Source organism: Lepisosteus oculatus, chromosome 1, assembly GCF_040954835.1.
Source record: "Lepisosteus oculatus isolate fLepOcu1 chromosome 1, fLepOcu1.hap2, whole genome shotgun sequence".
Classification (NCBI taxonomy): Eukaryota; Metazoa; Chordata; class Actinopteri; order Semionotiformes; family Lepisosteidae; genus Lepisosteus; species Lepisosteus oculatus.
The window spans coordinates 63,917,184-63,929,460 of record NC_090696.1 but is presented as its reverse complement, the minus strand read 5'-3'; the positions used below and the strand labels follow the sequence as shown (position 1 = coordinate 63,929,460).

At 37.2% G+C, this 12,277-nt stretch overlaps 1 protein-coding gene and 1 long non-coding RNA gene across 2 annotated transcripts in view; one reads left to right on the top strand and one right to left on the bottom strand.

Moving 5' to 3' along the window:
- Window positions 1-4,337, top strand: part of LOC138239419 (uncharacterized) — a 29,692-nt gene extending 25,355 nt beyond the window's left edge. The window contains exon 3 of the long non-coding RNA XR_011189897.1: window positions 2,747-4,337. This is a non-coding gene — a long non-coding RNA (uncharacterized lncRNA). The remainder of the gene's footprint in view (window positions 1-2,746) is intronic.
- Window positions 1-12,277, bottom strand: part of LOC102688236 (synaptopodin-2) — a 40,490-nt gene that overhangs the window by 5,254 nt on the left and 22,959 nt on the right. The window contains exons 2-3 of the mRNA XM_015345901.2: window positions 6,510-6,661; window positions 2,312-3,132 (exon numbers count right to left, since the gene is read on the bottom strand). Of these exons, the coding sequence (XP_015201387.2) occupies window positions 2,312-3,132; window positions 6,510-6,661 (973 nt within the window). The remainder of the gene's footprint in view (window positions 1-2,311; window positions 3,133-6,509; window positions 6,662-12,277) is intronic.

The window sequence follows — 12,277 nt, the reverse complement described above, 5'->3', positions numbered from 1 at the left end:
CTGTGATTGGATAATGAGCTAATTAATATACATACTCATAATTCTTTGTTGCTCTTCCCTAACCTTGAAGGGTGTTCATTTTTAGAATATATATAAATGGATAACAAGCATTCTTAAATTGCAAAGTTTTCAGTTACAGTACATTTAGACACGTAATACATATTATTATCAGATATGGAGTCTAATGTTGCTGAGTGAATGTCCATTAATTAGACTCAATTATGGACTATAAGTTCTTTCTGATTGACGTTTTTGGCACAGAAGTATTAATCACTGTTATTAAGTGACATACACAGAAACATATATTAATATTGCCAAAGATGATACAGATTTTGGAAAATAATATACAATACATAATACAAGTCGGTTTACTGGACTTCTCTTTAACGGTCTTCGGATTCAACAGATAAACTGCTCAACGATTTATTACCACAATGTATATTTATGTTAAAAAGGGCACAGGAACAACACCCTTTCCCCCATTAGTCTATCAAACTAAAGGTTTCCTGTAATAAAAATAATACACTGTAGCTTTATACAGGTAAATATTCACATAACTGGACCTGTATACTGTATAATTGTTTGTTATGTTATTTGTCATAAACTTTATTTACCTTCTTATAACAATATTTTTTCAAATTATTTTTGGTTTAAACATAAAAATACATTTTGTACATGGACATTTTTACACTAAAAAGTTTAATATGGAGTAAAAGAAACAGAAACAGAGCTAGAGTATATTTTTAGAAATGCTATTTTAGATTTTTCAATTGCATGCTGAGATTCAAGCAAGCTACAATACTGTAACCATATAGCAGTGTAATGTGCCCATGCTTTTGCGCGAGTACTAATTTTACTGTATGACGAAATAAAGATGGCTGAAAAACCCCCATTGGTGTGGGCCAGCTTTTGCAAAGTTACATCTCATCTCCTATTAATTACACCCATATACTGAAATTAGTTTCATCTTCTATATGCAATGTAGAGGGCACCTCACCATTAACAGCCTTCTAAATCTTTTACTAAAGCTGTAAAATCTGATGCTTTCTCTTTCTAAAAAGTAAGACAGGGATATTTAAAGCTAAACCAATTTAAAATGACTTCCTATTGCATAAGCTTTAATCACTGAATCATTGGATTATAGGTCCCCTAAATTAATGACACTACTAATTTGTTGCTTTATAAATATTTATATTTACTGATTTTAATAACGTATGTTTTTTTAACTAAAACCACTCAAAGTACAGTGATATGTCGGTTGGTAGCCATGTGAAAGCTTTAATTATTGTTTATCTAGTATATCCTCATCATTTGTTTAATTTCTAATAAGTGACTTATTTAATAGTAACTTTGCCTATACAGTTTATGTTGACAATTGCATAATTATACCCATGAGGTACACATAAATTAGCGCAAATGGTGTAGGCATAAGATTTTAAAAATAGCCTTGGAATTCAGAATGTGTTAGTTCAGGAGATCCTGGGATCCTGAATAAGTCCTGCAGCTGCACAATTTATTTAGACTCCCTGCAGTAACAAATACTTTGCCACAGCATCTTGGTTATTAAACTGAAAGTACAATTAACAAAAACCTGTAACTTGTTTATAAATAACAATAATACAGCCTTCTGACAGTTTTCAAACTAACATCAGAATCTAGAAGGCAGCAGTACTGGGCAGTTCACTTTTCACCCCAGTTAAGACTTGCAGTTTTAAAGGATCAGATAACTGGCCAGGACTGCATATGCTGGTGTCTGTCAAACTCACTTCTGCAGGCATCATCAGCCTTTGGAGCAGCTCTGATTTTATTCTTATCTACAACAACTCCAAGTAGCACAGAAGTCGCCCTGCACACCCACTTCAAATAAATCCAACAGACAAGGAAACCCAGTTGAAAAAATAAACCAGTGTTACACACTCTTTAAACCTGTATCTTTTCATTGATGGTACATGCCAGCAATATTTCAGAGTTGCAAAACGTGCCGATATGTTAATCCAGACATTCAAATAGTACTGTTACCAAACTGATTTACAAATCATATTTCTTCTCATATGCTTTCTTTCTCAATTGCTCCACTCTGCTCCCCCAAATAAAATCAGCATTCCACTTTGTTTGGGAAGCTGCCACCCACTGCACAGAAGCATGCATTCTCAAGAAAAAGAAAACAAAACTCAAGCACATATCATCCATGCTAAATTAATTGGCATTAGCATGCCCACCCCCAAACACAATAACAGGCGGAAACAGAAATCCGTGCTGCTGTTCTGGATACCAGGTGAAGTGAAATGAATGGGATCCAAAATGTACTTACTAGAGTGCCTCGGCCGGTGCTTGTTGGGTCTGCTGTGATCCCACTCTGATTCTGAGTCCCACTCCTCTGCCTGCTCTGCACCCTCTGATGAAATTCCAAAGGAGACAGAAGCAGGAGGTGCTTCAATGTGCCCTCCTTCCTCTTGAGAATCAACACACCCACTTAGGCTGGACTCAGTCCTGCAGACCACTATCTCCCCCCACCGCTTTCCTTCCCTGGGGTGCTCGAGGGTGACCTCCACCTGGCCGAGGGAGGATGAAGAGCTCACCGGTTCTCTCCCTTGCCCTTGGTCTGTGATATCCCCCCTGTTCCGAGGGAGGCAAAAGGACTGGACCGCTGTGGTGTGAAGCAACTCAGTCTTGGAACCGCCCAAACTGATGTCTAAGCTGCGGTCCTTCTGCAGGCCCCCTAAAGTGCTGTGTTTCTCCCCCCAAGGGTTGCTGCCTGGTGTTACGGAGGGGTCTCCTTGGTTGTGATCTGAAAAGGATAACTGCAGCTCCACCACTGTTCCAGGTGTTACCGCCCCCTGCTTTGCTCCCCTGCAAGATGTCTCCAGGCTGCTACGTTCTCTGAGGTGGTCTTTCTCCCTGTTTGGAGATTTGGCCCGGGCCTGCCTGGTTGCACAGGAGAGGTCCGTGTCACTCTCCGTTTCACCGTAGTAGGCTTCATCCTGGGACTCAGAGATGTAAAGCTCTCTTGGAGGTGGAGCCCCACGGGACGGCCAGATCTGGAGAGTGGTGCTTGCCAGGCCCTCGTTGGGTATGCTTTCATCAAAATACATCTTCTCCGAACTGGGATCCGAGAGCTCGTGTACACCGCACCTGCATCAGAAAAGGCCAAATCTTATGTCACCATTTTGCTGTGTGGGAATTGAGTTGCCTGTGCAGTTTTCAGGTTTCTGTGGGATCAGCTGGGATTTGGGGATATCCATAATAGCTTTTCCTAATTTTAATTTATAGAAACAGTGAAAATACAGGGAGGCAGTGAACAATAAGACAGGGTCTAATTACAGGGACACACCAGGCAGTATGTAAACGTGTGTACTTTCCAAACCTTAATCAAAGAAGATCTGTGACAGATATCCTATTTCAAAACCACTCAATGAAGTGTAACAGAATTTGATCCTAATGGTTTTTCTTTACCACAGTACACATCTCTGTAAAAGGAGTGAAAATAAAACACGGTAAAGAAACTTAAATTATTTCAACATTAATAGTATATACAGTATAGTATATGACAAAAATCATTACTTAATTTTAACAGATGATTCTCGGATATCTAAAGTAGAATGAACAAAAAAATTGGCAGAGGCACGGGATATATTTCAGAAACTACACAAAGTCCATAAAACAACCAGATGTTGCCTTTAAAAATGTAAACCTGTCATTTGAGCAGATGTGAATAGACAACAGAAATGGCAATGTTTATATTCACAGGCCTTATTTGTTTGGAGAAGACCTCACCTCCCTTCAGTTCCTCTGGAGAGAAAAAGTGAATCAACACAGACCCCTCCGTGAAAGCATTTTCTTCACTCTCCAGCTTTCTGAATTTCCAGATTTCCTTCTTTGCACTTTGTAGTATAGATTGTGCTCTACTGACGAGTAGCACTTGCAATGTTGTGTTTGAAAACTACTCCAATTGTATACACATAATATACAGTACAAACGTACTAGTATATGCTGTATGCTAATCATTTCTGGTTATGCCTTACAAGCTCACTCCTGCTTTTTTTCAGAAAAAAGATTCATTAATTGAATTAGAAAAACAATTCTCCAAGTTTTCTGTTTTCCTTTCTTAGAAGACAGATTTTGTTTTTCTTTTTCTTTTTCCTTAAAAGCTAGGGTTGTAAAAAGCCAGGATTCTCATGTCTAAGTGACAGACTGAGTGACAAAAGTTTGGTAATGCACCATCATGAAGTTAATGACTCCATCTAACAGCTTGCTTTGGGCTCCTATATTTCCAACATAAGCTCAAAATTGGTTTCGCCTAAGCTTCCTTCTCAATGAAATAAATACATTTAATACAATGATCATGGATTTCTTTAATACTTTCCCATATAGGAAACTAAATAAGGTGTAGTAACATAAACCCTTCTTCTTCCTATGCACACCAAACATGGCACCCTCCCCACTACCTTCCAAAATGCATTTCTATTTTGAACAATTAAAAACAATTAAACCACAAACGAAAGACCTAAAGAGACACAGAGTAGCAGTGGTTAACAATGCTGCCTTGCAGCGCTGGGGCCCAGGGTTTATTCCAGATCTGGGGTGCTATTTGTGTGTTCTCCCTGTGTTTGTGTGGGTTTGCTCCAGGTACTCTGGTTCCCTCCCACAGTCCAAAGGCATACTTGTAGGTTAATTGGCTTCTGGGAAAATTAGCCCAGTGTGAGTGAGTGTGTGTGTGTCTGCCTGTGTCCTGAGATGGACTGGCATTTGGTCCAGGGTGTACCCCACCTTGCGCCAATTGCTTGTCAGGACAGGCTCCAGCTTCCCCACGCCCCTGCTTTGAAAATTGGATAGATGGATGAAAGACCTGCAGGAGATCCATCCAATTTAAAACTCGTGTTTGATTTGCAGCATTGCAGTTGCATTTTGAAATGTGCTCAAATCTCCGACAGCTGTTTTGCTGCAAAAGGGGGCAGGCAAAGGTCAGATAAACTGCAAATTAGCAGTCTGTCTGCCCATTAGTAATATTCCACTCCAGCTACTGAGCACAACACTAAGTCATAAACCTTGCCATCTAAATGCAAATGGAACACATGTTTATAGGCCATTAATTGCTAGTTGAATAACAGAGGATGTAGAGCATTCAACCCAAATCTTTTATAAGTCCTCAGTGTCTTGTCACTTCTTGAGATTTGCACAAAATAGATTGATTTATTCACAAAACATATTTTGCTTATTTGAATATATACTGTATATATCTGGTTGTGATAAAGAAGTGTCTTGAAGCAAACTGTACATTCGGTAGTAACTAATTATGTCAACAATTCCAAAAGATAAACTTAACCAATTTGATTTGAGAATGAATAAAATGTATATTTGTAGTATGCGGGAGGTATATGATTATGTTAAAGAAGTAAAAGAATACAAAAACATGAAAAGGAAAAATACACCGGAAACACCTTTTCTTTTTAGATATTTATAAGATCGAAACATAAATTAATAAGATACATTTATCTTATATATATATATTTTAAGTGCAACACCAGCTTTGGTGAAATATGGCAGATGTTACATGTCAGTAGCCACGTTACATAGTGCATCAGGACAGCAAGTGAGAATTTGAAGAGTGGAGAATTCTGCCAGGACACCAAGGTTAACACCCCTACTCTTACAACCTGTGCCAAGGAAATTGCAATGACCAAGTAAGGCAGGACATCGCCTCCTATAGTACAGTGTTCACTAGTCACCATACTATGGCGTCCGGAGTTTTGGAAATTCCGGATTTGGAGGAGGAGTGCCAGCTAGTTTCCCTTGGTCATCTCCCACTGTGAATAGATTATCCCTGCTTACCTTCTGATCCTTCTGACCCTTACCTTCTGACAAGATCAGGTTAAAATGTGATAACAATACTGTCAGTGTTAAAACCAAACTATGTGGAAAACAGTGCTGTGTACTGTACAGTATATGTGAATGGAAAGCAGATGTCCTTAACACACTTCCCGGTGAGGTGCCTCAACTTGCCCTTCACTCTTGTTTTACCAATTTGATTATTATATGTTTTGTTAATGATGGGGGTCATTGCAGGTATCCCCCCCATGTTGAATAAAAATAAAAACAAAATTCAAGCAGTCCCACACATATGATAACAGACACAGAGGGGAGATGTTACATAGAGAGGGAGCTTATGAGCTTATGCAGCACAATCAGTGCACAACCACTACTAATCAATCTAGTAGAAATCATCAAGAAGAGGCACTGGAACAGCCAGAATCTCTACTATCTGTGGCTCTATCGGGAAGCCACAGGAATTGAACCCAGGGCCCCAGTGCTGCAAAAAAACAGTAATGCTAGCCACTGTGCCACCTGCTTAGGTATCTCTTTGAAGTATATTACAGTACAGTATGTAAACGTAAGCGATGTACTTTCTTCATCCAAAGGACACACCATGATTCTCTACTCAAGCCAACTGAGCAGATTACCTTCTTTAATATGGATCTGACCGTGGAAAGATATTAAAGCACATTCTTTACCTTTTGACAAGCACTTGTAGGGTGTCAGCAGAGCCATCTATAAGTGCCATGGCTTCAGAGAGAGCCCAATCTGCACAGGGCTCTCCATTTAAAGACACCACTTCATCTCCTTTACAGAGTCCAGCGCTGGCAGCTTTGCTCCCTTCATCAACCTGGAAGAACATGGCAATGTCAAGGCAAAAATGTATGCTGCAGAATCAGTCCAGCATTAGTTCAAAATCCAATCCTTGAAAGAACATGCTTCAGTTTGGATTATTAATAGCACTCCCGCTAAGAATCGAGCACCTAGCTTTAATTATTGCATCTGGCCCATACAACCTTTATATGGAATGGTATGCACACACTGTTTGGATTTTCATAATAAACAGAGTTAATGTCCAAGGAGACAAGCAAAACAGTAGATCAGATGTTTTCCATTTAACAATTTAAATGTCAGGGCTTTCTTTTTCAATTCACATTTGCTTTGCCAAATAAGTTTTTGTTTTCAGCTTTCTATATAAGTAGTGTGAATTCTGCATTACTGTATACTAATTATGTAACATTTAATGAAGCATACCAGTTCTATTATAAGGTATATCTACTAAAAATATTTACATAGTATGCTAGATGATGAATGGATTCTTTGCACATTTTTCTTTTTTTAGAGGACTTACAAAGCTCACTAATAACATTGCTTGTCGGCTTGTCTTGGAACAGAACGTGCCACCTCTGTAATTATTTATTACTACAGAGATAGGTGAGGCTGAAAAAAAAACGTTCACCTTTCATACATTTAGATTGTGTAATTAGAAGGCAAAGTACAATGTTGAGTTGCACTATCTTGGATTTCATATAAAGAAGTATCAAACATCACATAAAGCATACAATGCTTTAATCAGACTGAAAAGGGGTATGTCCAACCGTTATTACAAATACAGTACATTTATAGTAATGGTTATCATCTGGTTTTTTCAGCTGAATCATTAATCCATGCCTTTAACTAATCTAATTACTTGTTTAGACTAATATTTAGTTGTTTCTATAATCCTTCCTTGGTTTCAAAAACACTCTACGTACCCTGTTCCAGCAGTGTCAGCATACAAAATGTCATGCAATCGCTCTTCTCTTTGTTAATTAAGAGCTCATGATCTTATTTCTATCTAAACAGTTCTTTCCATATAAGGTGAACAGACAGTGAACATTGAGATAATGTATTAAACATTTGCACTTTTTTTTTGTTTCCTTCTGTAGAGGTCCAATTCGTTATCTTTTGGCTAACACACCTGAATGAGTGTAGTTGTAAAACCGGTAATAATCAAAGCTTGTGATTAATAATTTGGCTGGAACAAAATTTGGGCTTTGGGTTGAAAACCACTGATGTATAGGACTTAAAGATTTAAATAAACTAACTCAAAGATTTAAGTAAATTATTTTATTCACTTTTTATCAGTATGTATTCAGATGGAGATTAAAGACACCTGCTTCAAATATGTTGAGAACTGAAAGAAGGCAGTTTATCAAACTATGATATGAGTTTCATATTTCAGCTCAAGCTCTGAGGAAGAATTTGAGGGGTTTGCCAACATGCACCAGCAGATCCAACCTTATCTGGCTGCAAGCTCCAAGGAGGCTGACAGTAGAGCTTTGAGCTGAGAAACTTCTGTTAAAATAATGACAGTCCACCCAGTTAGTGTTGTGCCAATTAGACATCACTGTTACTGATTTTCTAGTCATCATTGGCTGGTAACATGATACAGCCTCAAACCCCTGATGTCTTGGCCACAGTGCTCAATCTTAACTCAAGGTAAGAGTCTTTTATGGTTGAACCACTCAGATAATCCCCTGCAAAAAAAATACATTTTAAAGAAAAAAACTTTTTAGCTTTTTGAGTCAATCCATTAGATTTTGAAATACACACTGGATGAGACAGAAAATTGGTTTACCAGACACCCTTAACCATTATCCTTAATCCTTAATCCTGAAAATAAAAAAAACACAGTTCTCCAACTAAATCATATTTTTATGTTCTATGCACATTTTTTAAATCTCATACTCATTGCAGATCTGTGCCAAAATAGCACCACAATCTATTGGAAAAACAAAAATGGAGCTCTTGAAAAGGAGAAAATATGACTTTCAGTGAATAAAAGCAAGAAGGACTTGTCATCTTTTTATGATAGTCCTTCATGAAGTAAATATTCTGAGTTACTATTTAAAATCCATGAAGTATGCACCAAGCAGTTCAGAAATACTGTACACCAAGCAAATATCAAAAATCAATTTCAGAGGAATTCAGATATCAACAACAGAGGCATACAGATATCAGGAATAAATACCAAGTAGAACTTCCACAAACAACACTATTTTCAGTGCCACAGTTCCTCAGTGAAACTTCAGATACTAGAAACTTCAGAGTTTAAGGGCTGAGAACTTCACGGTTTTTTAATAATGCTGTCATTTTAATGCTGATGCAGATGCAGATATGAGACTTCTTACTATATTGTATGGGCAAATCAAATATGTTTTGTTGGAAGATTGATTGACAGAGTTTCACATCATCCTTATACTGTACTTAGTCCTGCCTATGTACTATGGCAGTTAACTGCCACAGAGATGGAAGTACAGTATATTTATGGATGCTGTCCCAGCTTACATTTCCCTTCACAATGGGAAGATGTACAAGACACAGGGCAAAAATATCAAGCCACAACATGGGTAGCTACAGGACATTAACATGCACATGTAGTCTATCCTTGATCAACTACTGCAAATGACAGCTTCTAAGGTCTACACAATTCAGATTGTGTGCCAAAAATTTAGGGTAGATTGTACTTCTGATGTGCATTGCCCACTAATACTAAACCAATAGCTGCATTACAAAATAGTACTGAAACTCATATAGTCCTTTGAATAAAGGTTCACCCCCTTCCAATGATGTCCTATTTTCTTGAATTACAAATGATGTATGCTCATACTTTATGGTTAAAACTACAAAGAAAATGTTTACACACTTAAACACCATTAGTTTATATTTATTTAATCAGGAAACCGAGACAGCATTACTTCTCTATAGCTATTTAATATATCTCTTGACAGTGGCAATTTCATTCCATTAGCATTCTACAGTCTGTGACACTGTTCACATACCCTGGGACTTTTAATGGAAACTGAAGAAATTACTAGATAGATGGGCTTCTTAGGATAATTGCCACTCTGTACAATACTACTTTAATTGCATAATGTGGGTGGGCAGGGGAAAGTGGAACTGTGGAAGTATTACTGTTTTTCCAACAAAGTGTTGAACACCTGTTCCTCTCAGCACTGTTTCTACTTGTGTGGCCAGTAGTGTGAATTAAGAGAATGCAGGCCACAAACCCTTAGCATGTGTGACCATTTGTATACTTGTACTGAATGTGTGAAGACAAGGAAGCAAATGGCAGCGTTCTTTTTGCAACAGTGTCACAGAAGGAATCCCAGACCCATGTTTTGTGATTCTTTTGCTTTGATTTTCGTAGCATTATAAAAACTTACATTTCCCAAAAGTACATTTCCCAAATAATCAAAGACTCCTACTATATATTTCCTTCTTTACGATTACCACAATTTCTACTTCTCTGCTTCTTCTGTCCTATGTTGGGACTGCTGGGCATCACCCACACAAGTGTTGAATTTCAGGGGTGGATGAAATAGGTCCCCCCTACAATTTGTATAAAATATTTCTGGATCCTTTTGAGATGAAAATGCGAGAGATTATTAAAGAATTACCCTTTTATCATACTTATTACATAGATAATTGTAACATACAGGATTCATATAAAAATTAAAAAGCTATTTCACAGATGTACTGTACATCAGGAGAAGCTAACTGTTTAGCATTTCTGTTGCAAACTCTGGATGTCTGTTGTTTGTTTATTCACTTACTCTATTTAAATTGTGTGACACGTTTTCTTCTTTGAGATGGTTTACAGAAGCAATTGGTTGCCTTCCTCCTTTGAGTATAGAAACAGCAACAGCAAAGTGTATTTCCAAGAAACTCAGATAATAATTAAGCCCATAAGATACTACACAGCATGAATGCTCACTAGAGGTTGGTACAGCCACTGTGTTCTCTCAGTACTCAGAACAACCCTATCATGAACAGCACATTATACTGATTAATACAAATGTGCAAATGATCCCCATGATATTTTTTACCCTATGGATTATATCAAGGATTCTATTTCAGTAATAAAAACATCTGCAACAAATATTTTTTAATCAACAACAAAACAAAGTGAAGATAGTGTCATATATTTTTGCCAACAACAAATGTAAAAGAAATGCGCTGTTCAGAATAGTTTGTTGTACCAAGATTATATTGTCACAAATTGGATGATCTCTTAGATATTTGCCCAGTCTTGAATTTTATGTACTCTAAATCTTGGGTATTTTGGTATTTGTCAGTTCTATAGTGTTTTCCAGCCCTCCTTTTTTAATATTGTCTATAAAAGAATACAATAAGAATAATAATTGATATAAAAGAGGAAAAGCAGTGTCCTAGTATAGATCCCTGTGGTACCCCCTAAATCACTCCCATTTGAGCATCTGAGCATTAACCCCATCTATACTCTATGTTTTGTATTAACCACTTCTCAGTCCAAGACATATGTATTTCCTCAAATACCTAACACCTGTAGTTTAAGAATTAATATTTATTATGTTTATCAAAAGTTTGCAGAAAGTGAAATAAACCATGGTATATGCTCTCTGTGCATCTATTACTTTTGTTAATTGTCCGAGAACTCAAAAAAGCTAGCTAATTAAGATCTACCATGTTTAAGCACCAGTTCACAATACCTGAGGATCCTACAAAATCTAACAGGACACAGGAAAAAGCCATGCTGCTGTCATTGCTGTTACCCTAGCCTGTCATTTCCTTCCTCCTGACAATGCGTAATATAGAATAATACTTCCTTGCTGCCCAGGAGGACTACTAAAGTGAAATCTAAAATAAAACAGTATTTTAGGAAGCACATGCAGTAGTTATCCTGGGAGATTCTAACACTCAAATGACAGTTGATAAGAAAGTGATGCCAATCAAAACATACAGTAACATTTACAAATTTACAGTATACTGTATACAGTACACTCAATTGCTCATACAGTTTCAGCATTTCTGGATGAAAAGTTAAGGATTTTGAGATTTTGAGGAATGACAAATTAAAAAAAGGTTTTACAGTTGTGTACGGTTTGAAATAACCGTTTGGTTTGTTTTCATTTAAATTATTAAAAATATTATTTACAGATGAAATAGCCCAAGTAGAACATATTGAACATTTGCCTGTTCAGGATGTATGAATGCCCTGCTTTCCTTAAGAGACAGTGAACATCTTGCATTAAATAAAGTAACAGATATTGTATGATTCCACATAAAGTATCTAACATTCTACACCAGATCATTGTCAATGCACAGAAATCCCCATGACCAAGGGGTTGACCAACCTTACATGTCCAACTCCTTCCTCTTCTCATATCAGAGTAAAAGAAAGGTATCAAGAGAAAACTGTCAATTACTGTATATGTTTTAAGCTTTGAAATGTGAACAAATCAGCTAAGGAAAGCGTAGAAGTAAGACAAGTATCATCGTTTTAGTCTTCATAATAATTAACCCAGAACATTACGAAGAGCAGCCAGAGTCTTGTTGTATTGTATGTTGTAGTAATATTTGCCATTACCCATGTAGGGACAGCTTTGCCATTTTCCTTCTCATGTAGTGATTTGTGTTATGGTGTGCCATTCTTCTTCATGGT